The sequence below is a fragment of the Falco peregrinus genome, chromosome 12 (assembly GCF_023634155.1).
Source record: "Falco peregrinus isolate bFalPer1 chromosome 12, bFalPer1.pri, whole genome shotgun sequence".
NCBI classification, from domain to species: domain Eukaryota; kingdom Metazoa; phylum Chordata; class Aves; order Falconiformes; family Falconidae; genus Falco; species Falco peregrinus.
The window spans coordinates 19,956,766-19,983,186 of NC_073732.1; the positions used below are offsets into that span (position 1 = coordinate 19,956,766).

The following is a 26,421-nucleotide window of genomic DNA, read 5'->3' on the forward strand; positions in this document are numbered from 1 at the left end:
TCTATCACAGCTTTTGGAGACCTTGCCAGTCAACTGAAGTTGTCATTGCTTTCTGTTAATACCACTGCAACAGCTCCTACGCTCCATGTAACCCATCAGGATATTAGCACAGTCCAAACACTATCACAAATCTATCAAACTGTAAGTGTTACAGAAAGCCACTGCGTATTACAAATGCCACTTCTACTCATTTTGTGTTGGCACAAACTTGACCAGGAGAGCCACAATAGCACTCCACTGTACACAGATTAGCTATATAGCCTAACCCATCACATATGGAAATGCAAATTAAATGTACTGTACTATCCTGAATATTAACGATGCTTCCTATCGACTGTTGTTTATCCAGTTGCTTTTTTCAAGCAGAACTGGCTGTGCCTGTGCTGTTATGCAACCCTCAGCAAATCCACATGCCTACTGTCTTTCTAATATCTCAAGGTAACGGAGCTGGAACTCAGGCATCTTTCCTGCTCAAAGCTTGTCTTTGAAATACATCAGGGCACTTCATTCAAAGCAATGAATTGTAACTGCATTTACCTCTACATTTCTTTATTACTAAAACTTAAGTACTTCAACGATTAACTAGATGATATTATAATAATAACTAGAAAGCTGCACACTGGGCAATGACTTACTATGCGGTTTATTTAGTATGGGACAGCATTAAACAAAGAAAAACTGATAAAACTGTCTGTGAAGAGTACTGTTCATTGTTTCTCAGCAAAGCAGACTGAAGGCCAAGATACCAAAACAAACTGACAATTTGTAAGAGTACCACACAGGCACTGGAGACTGAGCAACAGTACAACTGTCACCGATTTCTGTTATACACTGAAAAGACAACACCTCAGAAAATGGTTTGGGATTTGTAAGAGCGTAATAAAGCTGAAGAAAGTTACATTCTCAGCATGCCTCCTGTTCTCAGAGGACTAGTCATCCCTTTATGTAGCCATACAGGCATGCACAGATCTTCACAGACTAAAGCACAGCAAAGTTACCACTTGAACAACTGTGCTGAAATAATCTGAATCCCATACCAGGTCCTCACATCACTTAACTTCTAAGACCACCTGCGTCATTTTCCCTGTCCCTTTTACAACTCTTGAGAACTCAAGTTCTCAAGACCATACACACTCAGGACAATCTCATTAATTAGTATATGAAATACTGTCCTCTTAAACAAGAGGTTGCAAAACATTTGTTGGTTTTGCAAAGAATACTTAATAACTACCTAAAAGCACCTTCAGCAAAGTACCAGTCCCTCCCTCCCCCTTTCCCCAATCCCTTACCACTGTCTAACATTTCTGCACACCAACATTTTTTCTTTTGTACTACTACAACATCCCACTTAAATCACTCCCACGTACTTGCCTGGTTCCAACCCGCCCTGTATGGATGAGAATGCTTTTTTCAAAGCCTATTGCCACATCAAGCAGAGGTACAAATACACACTTCAAAGGCAGTCCAAACCCACACATTCTTCTCTTTTCGTATCAGAAACAAGATACAGATTTTGCCACCATTTGATTCAAATATTTCTGCCGCCCTGCTCTTCCCACTCGCTCCGATTATTTTCTCAGCATCTTTCGCCAGGTTCTCAGCCCTCTGACTTCCTTCAGAACCTAAACATCATGGACATATGAAGAAACAAAGGTATGGTGGGATCTATGTTAAACCAACAATTACACACAGACATGAGTTATCTGAGCATCCCTCAGAAGAAACAGTGTGATACCTATCCTAGGCTATTTTTCACCTTTATGAGCTGTGAAAACCAAGCCTTATCGTCAAACAGTGAGGTTTATAGAAAAGGAAACACAAAACATGTATTGTCACAGTATTTTTTTTCCTTAGTACCATATGTAAATGTTTGTTCAAGCATCCCGAATTTTTATTATGTGGTTCTACTACACTCATCCTTCCGGTCAAAACTAGTCCAAGTTTTAAGTAGTTATTTTCCCATCAAACAGTTTCCTTTGGAAGAACAAAAACCTCTTAGTGCTAGTTTACTGCTCCTCTTGTTACACTGCTTTTACTTTCTATTAAGGACAAACGTATTTCTGGAAAGCTGGTCAGTGTACTCGCAGGGAGAAAAGCAAACCATGTGTGATCCATGAATTCCCAGCATGGATACAGTCCTAATCTAAACTACCAGAGGACAACATAATGCTGCTTTAAAAACTACACACGCAAACCTCAGCCACCTTCAAAGGGAAAAAAAATGATAGCCATGTTACACCAACCAGGCTTTATTCTAAAAAACATGTGTATGACTATAACAGAACAGAAGGGTGCAGTCAAAGCTCAGACAGAGCAATTAATTTCCAGGTCAGTAACTCTTGGTGTCAGACCAAACCAGTGAGCACTGTCAAGCTGGCATCGAGACCATCACCACAAGCTCTGCACTTTAGACACAGACCTGGGAAAATCTATGGGCCATGGCAAAGGGGGCAGGGGAAGAAAAAGAAAAAAACAAACAGAAATTATCAGGTTTGTTTTTTTTTTTTAAAAAAAAGTGATGTAACAAATTAAATCATTAGTGAGACAGAAGCTCTAACCATTAAAATATAAAAGCCTAACTAATCTAAGTTCTCATACTAACCTGGGTAACACCTGTGATGGAAAGTAAATCCAATGAATGCAAAAAAGTAAGTTTATAAGTACATCGTTTAGAAGAAATTTCTCCCTTTGAGTAAATGCAAGAGAAATAATGCTGGAGGGGGAGGAGGCCGGCCAACACTTCAAATCAAAATAGTCAAACTCAGTGTCCGTCCCTGCTACAGCACCACAGACCTTCCTGTCACCGCCGTGTCCCAGCTGTAACGCCAGCACAGCAAGTCGTGCCTACTTAGAGGAAGGCAGACACCCGCTAACCGCAGCCTTCTTCAAGCGAAAAGCCTTCCACGGATGTTTTTCTTCCATTTCTCACCACTTTCAAAGCCTTAAGACACAGGCAGCCGCCGGTGCCGCCGAGCCCTCAGGTGCAGGGGACGACCGACAGGCGCACACCGGGTGGAGAAGCCCTGGAAGATTTCGCAACGTGCCGGAGGCACAGGCCGGCGGATCGCGGAGGTGCCGGTCCCCAGAAAAGGCACCGTCATTGCTCCGGGAGGAGTTCGGGGAGCCCTCCCCAGCGGGGGCACAGGTAAGCCGCCGCGCTCCCCTCGGTGTCAGCGTGATTTCAAGGGAGAAAGGGACAAAACCAAAAAAACCGGAAAGCAACACAACAGAAAAAACGACGCCGAAACACCCCAACCCCTCCGATACATGTTAAAAATAAAATTTAGAAAAATGACAGTAGCGATGCGAACGGACCCTGCAGGTCTCCCCGGCCCCTGCGCCTCCCCGCTCAGGCGGGGGGAGGGGCCCCCCTCACACGCTCCGGCCCTGCGCCCCCCGGCCCGCCCGCACCCCGATCCCGCCGGGACCCCGCGGCGGCCGCGGCCCGGGCAGAGGCGCCGGGACGGGGCCGCCCTGGAAGGCCGGACCGAGGCGAGGGGCCGCCCGGCCCGCGGGTGCGTGCGGTGCAGGGGCAGCCCCCGGCCGCGGCCCGGCCCCGAGCCCTCCCCGCTCCGCGGCGGCGGGAGGCACCTACCAGCTGCTGCCGGACCCACCGCAACATCCCCGGCGGCGCGGGTCGCGGCCCCCGCGGCGGGGCCCCCTCAGCAGTGCCGCGCCCTCCGCTGTCGCCGCCGCCTCAGGCCAGCCGCCCGCCGCGGCTCCTCCCCATGGCGCAGGGGCCCGACGCCGAGTTAGGAGCGGCACAGCCCCCCCGGCGCCCCCAGCCGCCGCGGCTGCCAGCGCCCCGCCGCCGCCATCACAGGGCCGCCGCTGACACCCCGCGGCTCGCGGCGCTGCGGCCCGGCCCCAGGAAGTGACGTCGAGGGCGGGAGCAGGCGGGAAGAGAGGCTGGGCGTGAGGCGGTGGGGGAGCGGGCGAGGGGATGGCGGAGGCAGGTGCGGGCTGGGTCCCCATGTCTGTCTTCGGTGCCCTGGGGTGCCGATTGGGGTTCGCAGGGGCTGTACGTGGGGCCGAGTGAGCCGAGCCCAAGCAGCCTCCTGCAAGGACTTGGGCGGGAGTGGCCTGGGGAGAAAAAACCCCAAACCCTCCTTGTACAGGAGCTCCGGCAGCCCTGTCAGGTCTGTGGGCCTGTCAGCCAGGGCCTCAGCTCTCCGAGACCTCCCTTTTCTAGTGAAGCTACTTCACAACTTGATATCTTTGTTTTCTTGTAAAAAAATGCAGAACACGCACATGTTGGAATAAAGACTTTGAAAGCCTGATAACCACTGATTTAAACTCAGAAAGCAAGTGCACAGCGTGTAGGTATCCCAAAGCAAGGCTGGGAGGAGCCGGTACCTTTCTCTTTTCCTGCTACTGGCAGTATTGCGCTAAACCACAGTTTGGTTAAAGCTGGGTGTTGAAATTGTTGGTGTCCAGCAGTGATGTCTTTGAAAAAAGACTCTTCGAAGCCTTCCATTCAGTACTCTGAAAAGAGGTACTACTTCATGAAAACAAAACAGTGTTCAGCTTCAAACACTGACGCACACAGATATGAGTCCGCAGCTTGTAGGTCTGTGTGGCTAAGAACTAAAGAAGATTATTTTAAGCAGTAAAGACCTGGTCGTTTGTGACCAGATACTCTTGTCAGTATAGTCAACGTCAGCTGTGTCACTAAAGAGAATTCTTTCTGTGGGTGAAGAGCAGAGTTGTACCGTTCCTGCCATTCCCATTTGTTCCCAGGTTATTATGATATATAGCAATGGAACGTAATTGTATCTGCCACAGAGCTAATGTAGCTTTTAGTGTTCAGTTAGAAATTCAGAACATAATTCAGAATTTAAGATGGATGATATAATGTCTGAAGTATTGAATCTTGTGGTGAATGCTGATGGTTTAAGCATCTGCATTTAATTAGAAAAATAACTTTAAAACAGTGGGGAATAAGACTATTTTTATCAGGCACTTAGGAACGCTAATGTTAGCAAAACTCTGTATTAAATGCTAGGCATTATTTCAAAACATTTAAATACATCAAAGCTGAGTTTCAAACAGCTTGCACTACCCTATTCATCTAATGTGAAGTCTAAAATAACAGAGTGATTTCATAGCTATGGCACGTTGCCTGGAGAGTGGCCTTAAGCCAGAAGCTTAACTGATACACTCAATATTCTTGTGCTCTTCCTTTATCATCAGATGTAGAACAGGGTCCTGACCACTACATGCTAAAAATCATATGCCATTTCTCTGAAGTGCAAATATATTTGTTGCTGTATCCCTGCCAAATTCAAGTGAGTTGCATTTTCTGCAAGCCTCTATTTCCGTGGCTTGCAGTTGTGTTACACTGCGCTTTCTGTTTCACATTGCTGTAATGATACTGTTTTACCAGACAAAAGTTGGAAGCAATTTACAAGTGATTTGAACTCTGCAGTTTATATTTTTAACTTTTAAAAGTATATATTTTAGTGGATGAAAGTATATTGATAGGATGAAATTATTTTGCTGTGTGCAGCAGAAGGCTCTGACTGCATTCCTTTTCCAACATACAGCACAATTCCACCAGAATTAACATCCTTGCCTAGCATCCTGGCTAGTAAAATTTTGCACCTTTTAAATTGTTCAAAAGCCCACTCTAGACAATTATGAAGCTTCATCTCACCCTTGAGAGGTAAATATTTTTCAGAAGAGCAAAGCTGAAGCAGAGCAGCCAAGCCAGGTATTGATTAGCCAATACCACTCCAGCGCTTCTGAAATCAAACGTCAACTGTATTAAGACCCCATATCAGAGATCCCACTTTAAAATATTGCCCTGAAGCCTCACCTGAATTTGCACAGCTGGCTTACAAAGATGAAAAAGCAACTGCTGAAGAAAAAGGTCACCTTCTGATATGAAGATTAGGCTGCCTAGGCTTTCTTGATGAGACTCCAAGTTTTCCAGTTCAGTATCTATGAGAGCAATGATTTCAGATGTTTGTTTAGCAATATAAGGACACAAATATTGTCTGACATAAAAATGTGTACAAAAACATAAAAGCACACACTTAAATGTTAGGTCCAGTAAGCTTTTAATTATATGTGCATGAGTAATTCTTATGTAATCAATGGTACTACTTTTAGGTTTATAAAATTAAACATCGTTAACCACAGATTCATTCCTGAACATGCAACCATCAAATTGACACTGGGGCTGCTGACGTTTCTCCCTGAGCTTGTTCTTCTGTGAGACATTAATGCATTTCCATTGTTCCTGCGTGGTGTTTTGAGGCCATTTTTCAGCGGGAGCTGGTGAAGTGCTGGAGTGCTCTGTGGCTGTGTGGCCACATCTGGTATGCGGTAAGAGGAGATGGAAGTGCAGCCCTGATGCCAGAGGGCGAGCTGCCTCCAGCATTGCTGCCTTTGAAAGCTTTGAGACATTTGGTAGCCGAACCTTTTCACCTGCCAAGTCCCTGGGTGCAACTGCCACATCCCAGCTTGCTGCTGTAGTGCAAATGAGGCACGTGATAGCTAAGGGGCCAGTGCACTCTGGTGTGCTGGCAGTGAGGCAGCCCAGGTCTTCCATTGCAGCTGGTAAACACCTCTGTCCTTTGGGGCCAAACAAAAAACCAGCAAAGCCTAAGAGAAGTGGAGCAGGGATGGAGGTTTGCGTAGCAAAATACTAGTAATAGCTCCTTACCGTAGACCATTTTCCTGATGGAGAATTTCTGTCACTCATTATTTTGTTTTTAATTAAATATTTTCTCATTTCTTGAAATGAGTATTTTAATCTATGCATTATTTACTTAGTTTACAACAGTGTTAATTAAAAATGTACACTAAGTATAAAAATGCCCGGTTTTGTTTCTAATCCATCAAGAGAAAGAGCTGCCTGAGAGACACAGGGTTTCTTCAAGGCATCTTTATTCCACAGGCATTCAATTACTGGCTGAAGCACCAATTATATATAGATAATCAGTGGCTGATTTCCAGTCACAAGGCCCTTCATCTAAGCATACATGTGGATTCTTGCCCAGAGCAACCAGTCTTCAGGGAAAAAGTAAAAGAGTTAGAAAATGAACTGAGCTTTTTAAAGGAAAAATTTCTATGCAGTAGTTTGTTATTCCTTTTTTGTGCCCTGCACGAAAGAAGATCAGGTTAAATTACAGAATGCACAAGGTGACATTCCCAAGATACTTACTGGATCTACAGAGTTGTGCATTATTTTGTTACTTCTTTCTCTTACACATTCTTTCAACTGCTAAAACCTGCATTCTGACACAAAATCTCACCTTTCTATTATTGTTTTTTTCTTTTCACTTGAAAGCTTTGTTTACGGTGTAGAGCTTCAACTTCTGCCAAACACATTAAGCTCAACAGAGCCAGATCCCAGAGCACCAGGTTAGAGGCTCCATGCAGCATGCAGAAGGTCAAACCTGTCAGGTCCCTGCACGCACACAAGAGGACTTTGCACTGCACCACACTATACAAAAAGATGTTCTGCACTTACAGGATCTCCTGGCTCTACAGAATAGCCTGGCCTGCTAAATGCAAGGAGAGTTTAGGGGCAGTGCTACCCAGCTTAAAAGGCCCCAGGACAACAGCAAGCTGTGGAAAACTTTATAATTCATCCTGCTTTTCAGCCTCACTGTTAACTTTTTAATTATGTGTTGCCTGTAAGCTATAATGTTTGGCTTGTTGCTGTCTCTAGAACTGCTTTTCTTTTTCCCCGTAGGGAAGCAGTCCAAAATTAGAGGAAATAGGAAATGTTTAAAAGTCATCCTATATCTTCATGAAGCTGAGTATGACCAGGATGAAGAATAAAACTCTGTTGTTCATGCCCTTTTTCTCCTTTCTTTTTTTTTTTTTTTTTAAAGGAAGAGCTAATTTTGAGCCTACAACTTAAAAGGTTTGGAACAACTCTTGTCTTGATGCCCTGTCTTGATGGAAACTGGAGGACTCATAGTCTTGCAAAATAGGGGTTTGTGAGGAATTGTGTTACGATTAGTCGGTTAATTGCTATTATGTCCTGGACAGTGGCATGATTTTGCTATTCTGTGCTATAAACATGGATATCCTTATAAAATTTGAGTTTCTCTCCAGACTCTTCATTTAATGATTTATGAATATACACTTTTCCAACTATTTTGTTCTTATACTCATCCTGTTATAACAATTTACTTTTCTAATCTAAATACTCAAGTGATTATTTGACACATTCATACATCACCTCATGGTTAGCCCTTGTAAGAAATTGCCAGGCAGAAAAGGATGCATCTCAATGTTGGGATTTCTTAATAAACACTCATCTCATAATATATTCTACAGGGAAACTTTTTTCTGCTTTGAAGCATCTCAGTTAGGACCAATGAGCGGATGATGAAAGGTTGAATTCTGGAGAATAAACACAGGGACCAGTACCTAGGTCTCTTAACACTGGTCTCCTAGGACACTACCATGACAACTGTGATACAAACACTTGCACACCTAGATGTGTTACTTTCGAAAGAAGTTTGAGATCTTTGTGGGAAAGGAACATAAGAATTCTGTTCATGGCTGTACACACTCTCTCTTGGCTTAACAGCTTATTTCAAAAAAGTGTAACATTACTACATGGGATATTCTCCAGGTAGTGGGAGGTAGGATTTCAAACAGCCTCACATAGAACCATGTCTTGGAGGACAGACTACTGAATTTGATAGAGGTTTTCTGAGAGCACCTTCTGGTTCAGGCTTTACAAGTCAAGTAAGCGGGAAAAAGCTTTGTTACTAAATCTCAGTGGGATTTAGATAATGAAGTAAGCTTGTCATAACTAAGGGTATGTCTTATTTTTTATGTTCCCAGGGCTCAACTTTTCTAGTATTTGAGCTAGTTACTTAAATCTAGTTTAGATGTCCCTATACTGCACTGCAATTATGAAGCAGATATTCCTCAAGGCGTTCCTTGCTGTGCTGTTTGGCTGGGTTGTAGCCAGCTTGAATGCTGAAAACCTGACTTGGGTGCCTATGTATCTTACTGCTTCCAGCAGCAACGAGCTGTGATTACACAGGCTCCTTTTCAAGTCTCTTACCTTCTCTCAACTCATCCAAGGATAAAGGCACAACAGCTTAGGAGAGCCTTAATTCAGTGCTCTCCATCAACTACCCACCATTTAAGCATGTGCATCAATGGTGACAGGATATTACCCGGTATCCGTGAGTCCATCCCTTTCTCAAGAGTGTGAGAGATTAAACTGGTAGACGGCGACTCTAACTCTGTAGGTGCTTTGTACAGGTGTCTTAAAGGGTAATGGTTACTCCCTCGAGAAGGCATGTTCATGACAAAGCACAGGGCTCCATCGTGTCTGGGTTACATAAATGCCTCAGCAAACAAGGTGGAGACACCTTGGAGAGTTAAAGAAAAATTCGGTGCCTCATCTAAAACCGATACAGCCACCTTGCGCTGTAAAGGACAGAACAGAAAGAGCTTTGCCAATGCTGGCCATGAACACAGGTTTCAGATACATCAGCGGGTATGAGAAGGTCTCACAGATCCAGACAAAATCACTACCTTGCACTTACTCAACACTGTTGAAGCTGTTCATTAGTACAGCTATAAAAGCAATTTTTTTTCTAACAGAGATGCATTTTATACAGCAAAAGGGTTTAGCAAAAGCATTTGCCAAACAGAATAAGCTGGCAAAAACACGTCTTCCTTCCAATACTGTGTTTACAGTAGTGTTTTTGGCACTTCAGGAATTGTAAAATCACATCTCCAGCTGACATTTGCTATGTGACCTACCTGCATCTCAGAACGAGTATCTTCAGTCTCTTATGCACCACCACTACCTAAACCAAGTGCTAACATGTAGTAATAACATATCTCCAGGCAGACATCCCGAGAAGTGTAGGTGAGTCCACCAGCAATGTCATGCTGTCTCCAAACAGCAGCTCACCTCCCTCACCCCATCTCGGCACTGAGGGTGCTAATGGACCTTTGAGGACCTCAGCAGCCTTGTCTAAACCTCCCCCCATCCTGCCCATGGGCCTGGAAGCTCCATTTCAGCAGCCTGGGGCTGCCCATCCTGCCCAAAGGACACCATGGGATGCCAGTTCCCAGCCCTGCTCAGCTGCAGACCTGTGGATAGGGACCCTGACCTCATTTCAGCTCCATCACCATAAACTGGTCTCTTGATTGAGTGTGACCACCATTTCCAGTCTGGCCCTGCTCCCTCGCGAGGGTGGTGGCACAGATCCTGGCCTGTCAGCCTGGGGATCCCCCACTGCTCCCTGCCCCCCCAGGAGCCCCTGTCCCGTGCTGATCTGTGCGCATCGGTCAGGCTTTCCTCACGCCCAGACACACAACGTTGTAGTTTACTTTAGGTTAAGCACTGATGTATGCTGATGGTTTGAAATGGCAAACACAAAAAGGGTTTTGGCTGGGAATTTTGTACCCTCTTTATTTTGGGGTAAACACAGTAAAGTAGGTTTATATATACTACTCTTGGAGAATGAGACTTTACTGACCTTTAGGATGAAGTACCATAACTAAAAGATGATTTTTAGCAGAAGCTGTATACCATATAGGAAGAATATATGTGTAGCCTTAACGACAGATCATGGTACTACTGATGCCACAACACCTCTGCATTTCACTTCTGGCTAACCTTACAGAAAAGTCATGTAGGCTCAGACTTTCTAAAACCTGTCTATAATTTCAGAGTCAAACTTCAGAACTAAAATCACAGGAAGAGTTCAGCACTTCTTAAACTCAAGCTTTATAAATCTGAAACCGGATACTCAAAATTTCATTGTGTGTATATATATATGTGTATTTATTTAATTTATCTTAAAAATCCATTTGTAGCCTAGTATTCTAGAAGTAGAATGCAATAATCTACCATGCAGGGATGTATGTGGTCTCTGCAGACCAAAAAAAAATAGCTGTGAACATGACAGATGATGTTCCTGCAGCCATATGAGACGAAGAAACATATGGCTGCTCTCTCTGAAGTTCCTACAATGCTTTATGTCTACAAAGTGTAGCAAAACATTGGCTGCTTAACATAATTAAAGCATTTTACAAATGATTCCTAATTATTTTTGCAAATGTAAATGATGATGCTGACATGTGAAGTTTTTTGCTGTGCGTGATGAATACTGAGTTCTCATTTTACTGAGTACTGTAATCAAATTTAGAACAAACGTTATATAAGTGCATAAGCAATCCTAATCCTAATCCCTTTTCTGCTGTCTCACTTTCTCCATCTAGGCCTGCTGCAGCTGTAAAACTATAAATCTCCCATATTTCATGATTTCCCCACATATTTTTATTTTTGTTTCCCAATCTCCTGTCTTTTTCCAAAAGCATACGTTTTCAGTTGATAATGGTTCTAATGGAATGAGGGTCTGGGTTTTAGCCTTCTGCCAGCTTTCTTATTGTACTGTGTGTTTGATCACAGCAAAGGTACTTTACTGATGCTATTGCTATACGGGTGCCTGATCCTATAAAATATTAAGCCTCACACTGTTGAAGCATCTCCTGGAACAGATCTAAAGGCCTTTAAACAGGTTTTACACTGCCCTTAGCTGAATATCTTGAATATCTATTGTTTTCAATATTTGATTAATATCAGTAGAGATTGGCTGAGGGTATGTCAACAATGCATAATTCTAAGTAGCCAGAAGATATCAAAGATAGCTATAAACAAACTAGTTGCTAATAAATCAGTTCTAGCTTTGGAGCACTAAATTCTCTGTGGGCAACCTGACCCTGTTTCTGATTTTACCCTAGGATTTGTGCCACTGGTATAGTAAGAAATTATTTCACTGGCTCAATGAAAAAGGGCTGGGAGGGACAGGGACCTGTAAAGATTTACATGCTGGACTCAGGAAAACAAGAGAGTGCTAATGATTGTGTTTTGTAATATATTTCCAGGAGATGTTTTGGAATTTATCAGCTTCATAAAATTCACCAAAAACTTTATAAAATTATGAATACATCAATTTAATAATTTTATGGCTATTATTATTTCTAATTTTTATGGAAAAGTCCCTTTTATTGAATTGTATCTTTTATTTGCAGTATTTCTAATGGTGCACAATAGCAAAAGATAAGTATTACAGCTGAGTGGTTCACAGCATATAATTTATCCACTTAATTTCTTTGTATTTGTCTACAAAATGCTTATAATTTTATGTAATTAATTAATCACATGAACCTAATTGCTGAAATAGCTGTGAGATCCTCCAAGCTGAAATAAATAGCAGGCTTTTCATTGACTGGGGTGGGAACAGTGCTAGGCCACTGGAGGGTTATCCCTACTCTGTAAATGTTACTGGAAGTACTGAAAGAATGAGCGGTTTCACATTTGATATATTATTCCTTCTATTTCTTGCTTGCTAAACCAGAAATAATTCTTAAGCAGAGGATATTCACATTTATAAATTGGTGAGTACTGCAAATATTGTCCAATTTTTAAATTTATTTTTTAATATCATGCCTGCCCCTGAATCTGTTTGCTAAAACATATGTGGAAGAAACCCAACACAATCCCTGTAAAGGTATTCACAAATTGAAACTTATATTTATAGCAATTCTTTCTGTGGAATCCACACAGATCAACTAAGTTTTGCCTTGCATAACTAACCTTTGGTGACGTATAATATTAGCCGGTCAGAGGCTAAAAGAACACATGCAGTCAAAAACTTACTGGCTGTCAATGGAAATAAAAGCTTAGATGTCTGCCTTCTTTTCCAGTTATATCAATTGGTTTAATTACTGCTCTTGCATTTCCACAGAAATCAGGCTTTTTTTGCAACTAGGACTATAGCATCTTAATGATAAAGATTGTGACATGACTGATTGTATTAATTATATGAAGACTTCAAATCTAATACAAGATTATAGTTAACAGTAAAGCTCCTTGAATGATGAATCCACCAGCCACTTGATAATTTACAGATTTCATGGCAGGTACTAGAATCCTGCGCTAAAATGTAAGGCAACAGCTCAGCACATAGTACTCAAGCATATGTTATTAGATGACAAGCAATGCCAAGCAAAACAGTAGCATTTCATGATTTTTACATAACTGTATTTCCTTTTGATTTGCACATCTCCAGTTTTGCTCATTCCACAAAAATATATTCAGATACTTTAATATCACTGACATCAGTTGTGAGTTAAGCAGCTGCTTTCTAGAAAATAAAATGGGCAGCAGTGTTCGAGCCCCACACTCCTGCCCAAGGCGGAACCTGCTGCACCAGCCCATCCAGCTGCTCTTAAAAATCAATTACAAAGGCTCAACATCTCCCAGAGCATTAATTTTATCTGAACCTCTAATCTAGATCTTCTTCATCAGAAGGTAAATTTTTTGCTTCTTATCCTGGCCCAAGTATGAGGAACAATACAGAACAAGCTTTGTACTCTCTGAAAGTTGTCCTTCTTCCTGAACCTGAAGAACACCCAGTTTACTCAAGTTTTACGCATAAAAACTGTAGTTATTTTTGTTGCTCTCATCTGGACTTTTACCAGTTGGCCACCTCCTTCCAAACTGCCAAGTACCAAGTGGGGCTGGTACTGTAACGGAGGCCCTGTCGGTGCTGCACAGAGTGGAAAAACAATTTCACTTATCTTGCATATATTTGTCTAACCCACAGTGAGATATGGTGGGTTTTTCCCCCACAGCTATTGCACTGTTGACTACTGGCCAGTGAATGCTCTGCTATGACATTTTAAGCTTTTTTTTCCTGCAAGTCAAATCAGTCACTTTATATCTAACAGTCATGTAATTTATTATTCTTAAGCGGTTCCTATTTTTTTTAAAATCATTTTTTAGCACCACACAGATTATTTAGCTAGTTTACAAGGATTATTTTGAATTTGGCTCATCTCCTTCAAAGTGCCTCCCAGCTTGGTATTGTCTGCAAATATAATAGCACAGTATTCCCTCATCTGAATGCTTAATTAAAATCCTGATTAGAATTAGACCCAGAACAGATTCCCACAAGAACTATCCTTCCATTTTCACAATGAAAATGGATTTGACCAGCACTAGTTCTTATTATTAACCTGGATTTGATTTATCCTTAGAAAACAGAGTTTCCAGTGCACCCAACTTGCATGGCTACCCTGGAGCCTTTCTTGGATTCTGGGTTAGTCAAAGAATTCATTACAGAGCACACAGATGGTGAAACCAATTGTTATTAAACTGTGTTAGCCCTTTGGATAAATGCCACCTGAAAGTGCCTGAAAGTGATATGGACAAAGTGCATTGTCTAACTTGTACATTTTTAATGATATTCTGCAAGGTAAATGTACGCGGTGCCAGCTGAGTTAGCCCTGCTGCATATTGCCAAAAAGGTACTGCAGGTGACCCAGAAAGTACAGCCGTTAGCAGCTGAGATTAGATCATCTACACTATTGCTAAGCTTCCTTATGTTCCTTTTTCACTTCTCATTTTATTCCATTTCCAGCTCTGGTGTTGGATGAACGCTACCAACAGGAACACAAATCTTGGCTGTAACACCACCATGAAAGCCATCCCGTAGAGATGTGTTCTTGTCTGTCTGACATACATGGTCAAACCAGCAGGCATTTCTTATGATGTTTGGGGAGAAAGACCAGAGAAAATGAGGGACTCATGGGCATGTTCAACATTTGTCAAAACCAATCCAGACAGGGTTTATTTATTCGTAATAGATTTTTCTTTCTTGAACTTACATGTCTTCCTATTGGGATGCATGTGTCATTGAGCTGAATAAGTAACTGGGGATTTGCCTGTGTAAAGCACACATAAATTAAAGGAAAAAAACCTTCTTTTGACAGAAAATGCTGTTGATCAAGAAAGAATCCTTAAGGAAAGATTAAATCTTTTATTTCAGATTTGAGAATCTGATTTTCATTCTGAGACTGAAGCACACTATTAACATTATACTTTAGATAACAACCTGTTCTCTTCTGCTGCCAGCCTGTATTTGGTTTCAAGGTTCGAATGTTGACTATTAACCTATTTAAATATTCGCCAACAGCATTGTGCCAAGGTAAATTAATTCACCATCTCGTGTCCCTGTCAAGTTGTCAATTTGTCAGATATTCTTCAGTTGCCAGTGCCCTTTACAGTGACAATGACGGCATACAGCTGAGCAACAGTTTTTCTGTTGCTATCTCCTGTTACAGAAGAGCTCTCTGATATTTGAGTAGGGAAGGCTTGCTGTCTTGGCAGGTCTGAAAAAATAGTCTTTTAACCAAAAAGCAAGGAGTGTGTACAGAAAGGAAGTGATATACCATCTTGTTTGATTTATGACAGTGAAAGGCTGTAACACCAACAAGGAAGTTACCTCTGAAGCTAAAGAAACACTTCCAGTTTTTATACCCACTGTATTTTTCATCCAGAACTGTGAAGACATTAATATTAATCATGGAAGGACTCTGGGTCTCCCTTCAATGATGGCCAGAATTAACCAAATGTCAGTCTTTGAAAGTATACAGAATCATTAATTTTACTTACTGAATCAATAATTAATCATTAATGAATTATCATTAATATTATATTTATTTACTATAACATTGTGTTATAATTCATACCGGTGCCTAAAAAACCCCAGATTTCTTTTGGTTACCTCAACTTTTAAAACATCTTTCTAGGGGACACCTCAATCAGAAACATACAAGACATACTTCTGCAACTGACATTATCTTTTTCATGATGGAAATAAAGTCAGCTGCACCAAGCGCACAAAGCTCCTTTTACAGCTCAAGTACTTCCAGCTTCCAAGCGAGTATTAAAAATAAAATTTAAATAAAACAGGTTTCCAAAGCAAGAAAACTGTACTGAAGTTTATAGATATAAATGTTTGTTTATGTATTTAGGAGTGCTAGTCATCCAGGAAGAAGTCTAGGTAAGCCAGCAGAGTTACAATAGGGATGTAAATGAGAAGAGAAAGAGGCCCTTGGGTTCCCAAAAGTGCTTTCCTCCCCAGGGGCTCTTTTACGTCAACATACCACTGAGAAAGAGGATTTTCCTTCTCTTAGGCATGTGCCCAAAGGCATATCTGATGTGGAGGGTGAGCAGAATGCACCTCAGTCTGATAGCAGGTCAGAGCCCACTATACTTCATTGCAGGCACAAGCATCCCAGAAAGGCATTGCCAGAAAGTGGCAGCTCCAACGTGGCCTTTTCAAACTCAAGCCTTTTTAAATCCATCTCCAAGGACTGCACACAAAGGCTTAGAAGAAACTCGAGCTTTAGCTAGAGCTCTAGCTGGAAACTGAATTTTCTCCCTATTACATCGAGGCCCTGACTCCTGACACCCACCGACTTCCCAGCAGTTTGGTTCCAAGTCTAAAGAGGGCATCAATTTTCACGTAGTTAAACAGAAAAACATCTAATATGTGTCCAAAAAGTCTTACAGTCAAGATCATTAGAGATGTTAAAAGAGATTACTAAACACACAGAGATATGCATTCTTAAAATTATACTCAACTGTCAGACTAGAAATAAGCTGGGCAGATATACTATCCCATTTGCTAGGAGAAGTTTGCATACAGTGATTGATTTCAACGTAGTTTGCAATTCTGTTTAGCAGCAAATCTATCATTAAATAATTACGACACAAATGTAATTCTACACGTGGGGATGCTTTCACAAGCCTTTGGACATGTTACAAATTAGTACACGGATAGACTGTGCTATATAAGATCAGATAGCTGCCTGCACTGTATACATTTCCACTCTGTTAGCAATGTAATGATGCTTCTAGGTTGAAAGTAATGTATATATAAAAAAAAAGTTCCACAAGAGATCCCTATTTCCTGGAGAATAGTTCACAATTTTTTTTTTTTTTCAGTTTTAATAAAGGCTGAGCAACAGTGTTTGAATCGGAGAGAGAAAAGGAAAGAAATGATGTGTGGATAGGGAGAGTCCATCTCCTGGGAGATCAGTTCTAACAGGTCCATGGAAGTGAGCCTCTTGCCATCATCCAGAGGCTCCAGTGATACTCCTGCAGACACAGGTAAGGACTGGGAGAATCAAGAGCATTCAGGACTGAAGTTAATGGGGTACACGTTATTTTAGCACCCAAACCGAGTTGCAGAAAAGCTTGTATGGTCAAATAGTTATTAGTATTTGTTTGCATTTTTTGTTCATATTCAGCCCATGGGGTTGTGAGCTGGCAGCACCAACAGGGTGTTTCCTGAGGGACAGCTAGTCCCCATCGTTCCCACGCTGCTATTAAAGGACAGGCACGATGCTCCTATAAATGGCACCGCCTGACTTCAAAATCCTTTATTATTTTATTGTCACCTGTTTGCTTATGGCTTTCCATTTTGTTCAAATAGCAGGTGAAATTTAACTGGTTCTGACAAAAGCTACCACTTGACATAAACCATACAGAATAAATTCTTAAATCACTGGTGTTTTATATGTCCCAGCGAGCAGATCTGCCACACAGAGGAGGTGCTCTTCTGGGGTACTTCTCACACAACACGAAGTAACTGATCATTTTGCAGATTGTTGGAAAATTATCTGTTCCAGCCTTCGGCTTGGGGTCCTTAACAGCCGGTGGAGTAGGGCTTTGTGTTTTCTCATAGCGTTATTTTAATTACATTCCCACAGTTCACTCTTTAAGGCTATCTTCAAGAACTGCTGGGGAATGGCTAATTTTTAATTTCAAAGCATTTATTTTAGTAGTTAATGATAGTGTAGGTTCACAGGCCAGTCATACCTTTTAGTCTAAACTTTCTCCTCCCACAGGCCAGGCAGTTTCATTTGGTATGTCCGATATGCAGAAGCTACTTTTTGGTGAAACTAGGAAATTGTAGTCCTTAATAGAAAACCAGAACCAAATACTTAATGACTTCAAATGAGGAGGAGGCCAGCCCTCCCTTACAAAGCTGTTGCAGTGTCCAGTCACCTCTTTGTTAAAAATGGAGGCAAGACTTTACCCTGAATCTGATTTAAGGTGTCCACTGAATTTAGGACTCCCTTGTACTTTCAAGTCTAGAAAGTCCAATACTATCAGATGCCTTATTTATGTAAATATCTACAAAGTACTGTCTAGTCACCACTTCACCTTCGTGTTAATCCACTAAATGGATTAAATAATTCTAAATGTTAATCCACTATTTTCACTGGGAGCTTTGTTTATTTTCCAGAGCTTAGTTTACTGCTCCAGGCAGTGCTTTGCAGATGGCCAGAAGCAGAATGAATAAAATATTACAGATCAAAATCAGAAAGAAAGAAGCACCTGCGAAGGCAAGCCAGCATTTGAGCATAATTGCTTGGTGGGGGAAAATGGTAATGCTACCTGGCACGTCCCAGCAAAACCAGGGATTTCATGCCACTGAGACCCAGCTGCCATGTGGTACGTGCTGCCAAGGGGAGTTTGCAGAGACCTCATGCCACAGCACTTCAGAGGTGAAATACTCTGCAGGGTGCTGTGTGGTATAGGGAGAGAGAGAGGCTGTTCCCAAAATGCCTGGGCAACGTGCTTGGAGCTGAAGCCCTGGGGATGAGCGCTGTGCAGCGGTTTTGCAGCTGGGTTAAGGTGGCAGGAGCTCCGGCACACTGCTGCTCTGCTCACACCTTACACCGGAGCTGGAAGAGGACTCACTCACACCTGACCTTCTTATTTATTTACATTTTGCTGCCCAGACCAGCTTCCCCATTGGGTCTGCCATTAGCTGGGCCAGTATGGAGAACCTAGAGCAGGCCCAGGACGTCCCTGTTTTCGGAGGCACAGCCTGCCGTTGCAGCTGCGGTGTGAGCTGGGGCGAAGCCTCCCCCCTGCGGCTTCCTCACACCTCCGCGCAGGAAGCAGAAAAAGGATGTCACACCCTAACCCAACCCTGGCCAACAGTCTCCTGACATGGAGACAAATGCAGCCTCTACCGGGAAGGACAACAGGTTGCTCCCACCCCTCAGCAGCCCTGGATGGACCACAGTGAATCCGTGTTTTCCTCCCACTCTCTGTGAGCTCATTAGAAAAATATTGCTGCCAGGAAGCAGCGTTCCCAGCAGAGAGGTTTACAGGCACAGCTGCGACTCTGGACCTGCCCCGTCGTGTCCAGGCTGGAGGGAGGCTCACCCTCCCCAGCTCACTCCAGTGGAGCTCTGAGTTTTGAAAAGAAACGGAGAAGCAACACAATTTTTAAGGGACAGAGAAGTAATCGTCTAATTGCCTTCATGGTTACATGCTCAGCTTTCCACTGTTTGCACAAATGAATCACAAACAGGAAGGTTGGTACCACTGAAAATCTTGGGCTACCTCTCTGAGCAGAGATAATGGTTCATCACATGCTTAGGCAGTCAGTAAACAAACAATAGCATTTTACACTCCATTTGTCAGCCTACAAGGGTTGTACTCGTGTTTTATCTCTACACTCATCTTACATGGTGCTGTCATGCAATTTGCACTGAATTTCTCTGAATTAGCAATAATTCTAAGCAGAAATACACTACTGAGTAAATTATATAGTCATTTACCTTTTGCACAAGAAGCACACTGCTGCTTTCTGTTTCAGTTCTCATACTTACCTGCACCTGCTACAGGGAAAAATTCAACGTGGCTGGAAAAATATAATCAAAAGCAAGCTGAACTACTGCAGAGAAGGGTGGTCAGCACTTGTAAGGCACAAATATTCTTGTACAATAAACTGGACTAATCAGCATTATCAGCATTTCTCAAGCTACATTTTCAGATCCTTACTACAAATATCTGAAGGATATTACAAACAGGAGATCCTTCTTTCAGTTTAAAGCACAGTGAATAATCAGGGAGGAAAAAAAAAAGCCAGTCATGCATTTTTGTAAAAGCACCAATGTCTCTTTACTTGCCCCAGCAAGGTCCCAAGAGCTCTCTGGTCATTTCTGAGTACTCAGAAATGTCTTGGGGCCACAGACCACCTCCTGCATGCAGTGGGGACCGTTGCTTGGTGGCATTCAACATCTAGATAGAAGAGGATGTCACAATATTCAGCTCTGGGCGAAAGCGAAACGTTGGCTCTGAGTTTGACATTCACTGGTCCTTCTCTGTGGCCCATTCTCACTAGCACTGCACGATTCATGGCACCCAGTGGCACCCAGAAAAGCTCACGTGAATCTTACTGGCATCAACCTGATCAGGGAGACCTCAGCACTGAGGTGATGAATCTGTTCTTATCATGTCATAGACCGTACAAATGGGGCATGATCATTTACTCTGCACTGCCTGTAATAAGTCAGGAGACTCTTCCAGCCATTTTTAAATGGCTTTAAATGCCTGGCCATCATGCTCACAAGAAACTGCTTTTACTCTGCCTGTTCTTTGTTTCTGGTCCCTGAACACCATTTCCACTCAAATACAGTCTCAGTTTCAAAGCCTATGGAGAACACAGCTCCTCAAAAATATCCACAAGGAATCTGTAAGCCACACAGTATCTATAAATTTAAGTGAAGGTATGTAGTTTGGAAGCCAAACACAGGTGATGGAAACAAGGACACTTTTATAGGCATGAGCTTATAATAATTTTAAACCTGAATATAGAACTGAACAACAGAAGAGCTAAAACTCTGATTTACACCATCTTTGTTCAACACAGACACAAGTAAGCACAGTCAAAAGTCATTGTCAGGAACGTATGAGACAGGAGTGAAAAACAGTTACAGCATCCTGTGCCACTTGTTGGCAGCAAATATGCTAGGGAAAATGTTTAGCATTGGCTAAAGAAGAGCTCATGAGAGAATAGCAGTGACTATAGAAATCCTGGATATATCCACACCTTGGCAGGATTTCCTTGTCCTGGTCTGGGCCTTACACCATGTCCCACTGTTCTGCAGCGAAGGCACTGTCTTAAAGGTATCTGTAATCCAATTCTAATTGCTTGTTATAAAAGCTGATGTAATAGAAACCTTTCTCTGTCTGGGAATATGTTTGTAAAGGGCTTGGCACTGTGAAATGAGATCCACTCATTTCTTCAAATAATAGATGATAATGCCTAAAGCGTCCTACTCATCTGTTACTACACACTCAGTGTCATTTCCAGTACCTATGCCTACCTATTTCTTATACTCTGATACTCCAAAATCTATTAGCAAGCTCTGTAAAACTGATGTATATACACAAATCATGAATGCATCATATTGCATCATCTCAGAGGCAAGGTACTTTAATACAGTCTTTCCACCAAGCCCCCCACTTTGCGTCACATCTTGCCACTTCCCTGATCCCTGGTGTTACCCTCACCCGTGCAAGTGGTGCTTCTGTCCTGCTGTGCAGCTTCAAGCTGGGGGTCCCTTGCCTGTGCTCCCTCCCCTGCCAGGGCCACGTCTGAGCTGGGCAACAGGTAAATGGTTCTTTCCCATGAAATCCAGCCTGGTTTTGCACTCCAGGTCGGAAAGAACCAGCAGTGAGGGACATCAGCAATGAGACTGGATTCCCCTCCGATTCTACTGGAACTCAAGAGAACCAGTACTAACTGTCTTACCTACTAACACTTACAGGGTTCTCCTGTTATCAGCCATACAGCTGTACAAGCAGGCTCAAGCCTAGGACCTTTGCTTATGAGGCTCTTTATAAAATAATCACTCTGCTGAAGGGACTTTAGTAAGCTCAGTCTCTTAGTACAATGGACTCACAGCCTCCCTTGCTTTCTGGCCATTCCGTATTTATACCACTCAAATTACTTGGCTCATTAGCCTGCCATTATAACAGAAGTCCAGTTGAGTTTAGTTTATTTACCGTTTAATAATAGCATTTTTTTTAACAGTGGCACACATTTGTCCGCATTTGCAGAAATCTGGGATGTAATGGGAGCGAGGGAGTAAAAAATCCCATCAGGGCTTTTAAAGACTCTAATCATTCACATAAACAGCTAGATGACTGCAGTCATTCAGAATAAAAATAAAATCAAAACACACAGACTTCCCTAGGCAAGTGGATAGCTCTTAAAATGACTAACCAGATAAAGTAATAAGCTAGTTAAAAGGATATTGACTGAACCATACTGGTTTTAGAAACTGATAATGCGAGAGAGCACAGAATAAAGTAGAAAGATTTTCCAAGTATTCTGGCTGCACTGGAACAAACCAAAGCAGATTGCTTCCACTAAGGAGGCTTCAGCTCTTACTGCTCTTCTTAAAGGGGTTGTGTCCCCAGGATTTATTATTAATGTGGACATAAGCTTGCCAAGGCACTCAGCTTTATGTTAAGAGGCCTCAGTGCAGATTTAAGGTGCCAGTTTGGTATCATGCGTAACTTCAAGTAGATGCTTAACATCAAGCTCTGTTATTTCTACTGCCGATCCAACAGAAATCATCAATTTCAATTGCCTGTGTTGGTACCACAGCATGAACCGGAGCCCCTGAATTAGGGGCTTGTGCCTTCCTTTCTATCTCCTGTCAGAAAGGCCACATCAATACATGGGTAATTGCTTCTTAAATCCTTGCAGATGGATTCAAAGCATGTATGTTAGAGAGCTACTTCTAGGTAAACAGTAGCAAAGACTTCCGATTTGAATATTGTGGCCTAAACAAGTAGTTAAAAGGCGTAAGGCCAAATTTTCCACCTTAAAATTTGTGCTGTGACTTTCCATACTGGGATCAGCAAGGGGCCAGGTTCGGGGTGGGCGGAGGGGAGAAGAGCTATCTGCACAACAGCAGCCAGTTCCAAGAATGGAGCTGGGAAAAAGAAAAGGCTTTTTGCCACATGGTAAGATCTTCAGGCAGCCGCTGCTTTGCAACCCTCCTGGTGCAGAAGCTTGGAAATGAATCAGGGTTCTTCAGGACAGGTAGTGCCCAGACACCAGAGACAGAGGCAAGAATTAAGGTTTATTATCCTTAGCGAGTGTCCAGTTTCACATCAATGGGTTGTTTCAACTCGTAAAACATGATTGTTTAATGTTATCCAGAATCTCACGATGAGCTGAATACCGCAGATGGAAACACTAGCTCCTACCTGATAACTCTTGTTACGTCTCCCTTGTTACACAAGATGTTGCTTTATGGTTTCTGCTGTGTAGCAGTACACCTGATTGAATTACTTTATCAAAGTGCTCTTAACAAAATGACAATGCAGCTAGGTCAGGATAAACTAAAAATAACTTCTAGAACAAGCTATTGGAAAATTAATTAGTTTAGGGTCTAACCCAGTACTCACTGCACTCCATGGAAAACCATCACTGGTAAGCACAAGGAACGGCCGACCAAGCCTTCACTGATTCTTTAGCCCTGGCCAAATTATTACATAAATGCAGGATAGCACCACTGAGTGAAGAACTGAGGATCAGAAACTGGCTCTATCTCTGGCAACCCGTTTCAGGCATTTGTTCACTGGTCCTGCTTCTCAACTGAAAGCAAGTTATTTAAGTTATTTTACACTTGTGCTGTACGCTGCCAGACGCGAAACATGAGTGAAGTTTGCTGCTGTGTCCCTAGAGTACTCTGCTGTGTCATGAAGGCACCTTTCCAGCTCAGGGCAAGTTAAGGGCAATGTCACCATTAACTGTGAACTTTCTTACTTTTACTGCTTTGGTTCATGACCTCAATATTACTTAAACTAGAAAGGAGGGAGTATTAAAATACATGTCCGGGTAATCCAAGGAGAGAGTGGTGAATGACTTCCTAAGCTTTAATAAATTCTCAATCCTTTTATATTCTTCCTGCAGAATTCTCCTTCTATACTTGTGCTGAGTAGCCCTAGACCTCACAGCTCTGGAGTGCTTGCCTCCATTTTAAGCAGTTAGATATCAATTATGGTATTGAATTCAAGAACTGAATTATAATGCTTTCCTTTGGTATAACTCTGCTGGGGAGGAGCCACAGTCACCATGAACATTGAGCCCCTGTTACAAATCAGTGGTACTGTGCTGATCTACATCCACTCTGGATCTGCTCTCACCAAAGCACTCCTCAGTTACACCACCGCAAGTGAAAGGAGAACCAAGACACAATTATCAGCTACTAATGAGGACTAACATGGACAAAAGTTTGTAAACTTCTAAGGCAACAGTTTTCACAATATGAAGAATACTTAAAAATAATTCAGTTGCATTCCCTGGGAACCAATATAGGCAGGAATTAGCAGCTCAGTAGCTCACAGAAGTATGCAGAGTTACTCTAGAGTTGCTTGACATACTCCAGTTTCTTACTAATTTCCGTGCCTCAGCCCAAGGTCTCTTTTCTGAGCATGTTAAGCACTTCACAAGGGATATCCTTAGAAACCAAGTGAGGAGAGCAACCTGAGCCAGGCGTGAAATGCGGACCTGAATCTGCATCACTTCTGGTCTAGGAGAAAGCTCTAACAACCAACAGTGTCCTGTGGGATGCAGTCTGCTTACTGAAGCAGTTTTTCAGTGAATGAAAAAAATAATCACTGGGACAGAAAGAGAGGCTGGTTTACATCACATGGTGGTTAGGACACTCACTTGAGATGTATGTCCAGGTCCTTGTTCCATAAAAGTGTTGGACCATCTCTGCATTACATAAACAAAGGAGAGATTTAGAAAAATTCCTTCTCAATAGCCCACAGCCCAGTGACTACATGCCTCAAAGTACTTCTGCAGTATAAATCAATAATTGTGGTTCAAATAACAATATTACAGCAATTAAGACTTTTATGTGGAAGCTCCAGTACTTCTTAAGTGATACAGTTCAGATGATGTATCATTGAATCCATTTAATTTTCTGTCTGTTCATCTGCTTGAGTGTTTGTGCAAATGGGACTGGTCACTGATTTCCTAGTAATCAAAATGTAATTATTCCCCTACTTCAGATCGTAGAACTGTAACTTTTTATTTCATCGATATAAATGATTAAGTGATAACATCAATGAGGAGCAGCTCCATATCAGCTGAGCTATAAGTGACCTACATGAGTGGTTGATCTTGCTTCTTGATTAGTGTAAGCTTTAAAGCTCATAAGCTGTATTCTACACTAAGACAGATATTTAATAAGAGTGATAATTAGCTAGTATCTTGCAGTTTTCTAGTACTAAAGTCTACCTAACAACATCACAAATCTTTACTTCTGTCTATACATGATATTAACCACAAATTTTGACCTACTGTGAAATTACAAATTTTTATACATGAATCTTGCTTGGGTTCTATCCTCATCAACATATACTATTAACAGCAGTTATATTATCTAAACAAAATTGCTAATTAAAAACCTTTAATAAACTTTCTCTGAGGTTGATGCCTTTCTTGAATCTATCAGAGATAACCATAAAGCAATCATACATGAAAATATTTATGTCTATAAATACATGCATATGAACAGCTGGCCTGAATCAGTCTTCCAAGATAGTCAGCAACAGATTAGGAAGCCCTCCTTGTAATCTCATGGCGGTTTTAGGCAATATATTTGGACATTGGACATCAATCTTGGGTATTCTGCAGCACAGTAGTTTTGAAATTGATCTTGGCTAGACAGGAGTGAAAAGAACTTCAGGGCTTTACATTTCCTACCCATCCCTTCCAATACAGATATACTCCTTGTGCGAGTGCCACAGATTTCCCTCACTCGTGGCTAGAGCCAGCCTGTCTGCAATAAGAAGAGCGTGGACGCAGTGGATACCGATGAAATAGGAGGAGAAAGAAACCCCATGGCTGCAGAGGAAACTGTTTTCTTAAAGGCAGAATCCCCTGCACCATGTTACTCACTTGCCTTTGCACCCAGAGTTCTGGCTGGGTGCCCAAGTGGAAGGAAGTTGCTCTATGAAATGGGGTCAGTACTGAGGGGGTAGATTTTTAAACTATTTAAATGGCTAATAGTGGAGACAGGCAGTTGGTGGGACTTTGATTGCATTGCCTAATTGCATAGTTAAATACTTGAAAGCACTTCATAACGTTTAGTCTTTATTCCTTCTAAAATCAACGTGAAGGGAGTACAAGACAAATTACAAAGCCAGCATGTAATCAGCCTAATTTTGTGTGCCTAAATAAGACCCCCATGTGAGAAGTGTGGTTTCTCACATCTTCCCCAGTATCGCCAGTTCTGCCTGGCTTTGCGGTGCTGACCTGGAGGCTGCAGCTGGGCTGGAGCTCGCCCACAACCCACCCCAGCTCCCAGGCAGCAGGTGAGGGTGGGCAGCTGGCAGCCATAACCCCACCAGCCATCCCAGACTGAGCCAGCCCCACCTCTACATCAGATCCTCACCCCATCCCTGGGTGTGAATTGAAGCCGCTAAGCAAGGCTATTGTAGTGAGCAGGGGAAGGTTTGTTTTGAGACAGCTGTCATGATTTCTTCTCCATCTTGCACAGACTGAATTAATATTCCAGGTTGGACGTGGTGGCAATGCAAAGGCTGCCTCCAAACTGGGGGGGTAGGAGTGGGAACATGAGGGCAAGACATGATGGGGAGGTAACACTCAGACCTGTGACACATTCAAAAATCAAAGCCTTTCTGCTATTTAGGGCAGTTTTCCTGGCTAGTTCAAATATCTGTGCCAGGCAGTGGAAGTTACATTATGTGAGTACCCCGTCAGAGACAAT

The 26,421-nt window shown here is 42.3% G+C and overlaps 1 protein-coding gene and 1 long non-coding RNA gene across 9 annotated transcripts in view; one reads left to right on the top strand and one right to left on the bottom strand.

Moving 5' to 3' along the window:
- Nucleotides 1–3,865, bottom strand: part of ATP11B (ATPase phospholipid transporting 11B (putative)) — a 72,890-nt gene extending 69,025 nt beyond the window's left edge. For 4 of the 8 annotated variants that reach the window (XM_055817275.1, XM_055817274.1, XM_055817281.1 and 1 more), the window contains exon 1: nt 3,596–3,865. In XM_055817275.1, coding sequence (XP_055673250.1) covers nt 3,596–3,622 — 27 coding nt within the window. In that variant the 5' untranslated portion in view covers nt 3,623–3,865. The remainder of the gene's footprint in view (nt 1–3,595) is intronic. The other 4 variants (XM_055817280.1, XM_055817278.1, XM_055817279.1 and 1 more) reach the window with 1 other exon arrangement.
- Nucleotides 1,319–19,206, top strand: LOC129785382 (uncharacterized). Its single transcript, XR_008749420.1, has 3 exons — nt 1,319–3,145; nt 16,799–16,963; nt 18,105–19,206. It is a non-coding gene; the product is annotated as an uncharacterized LOC129785382 (long non-coding RNA).
- Nucleotides 19,207–26,421: the final 7,215 nt, after the last annotated feature.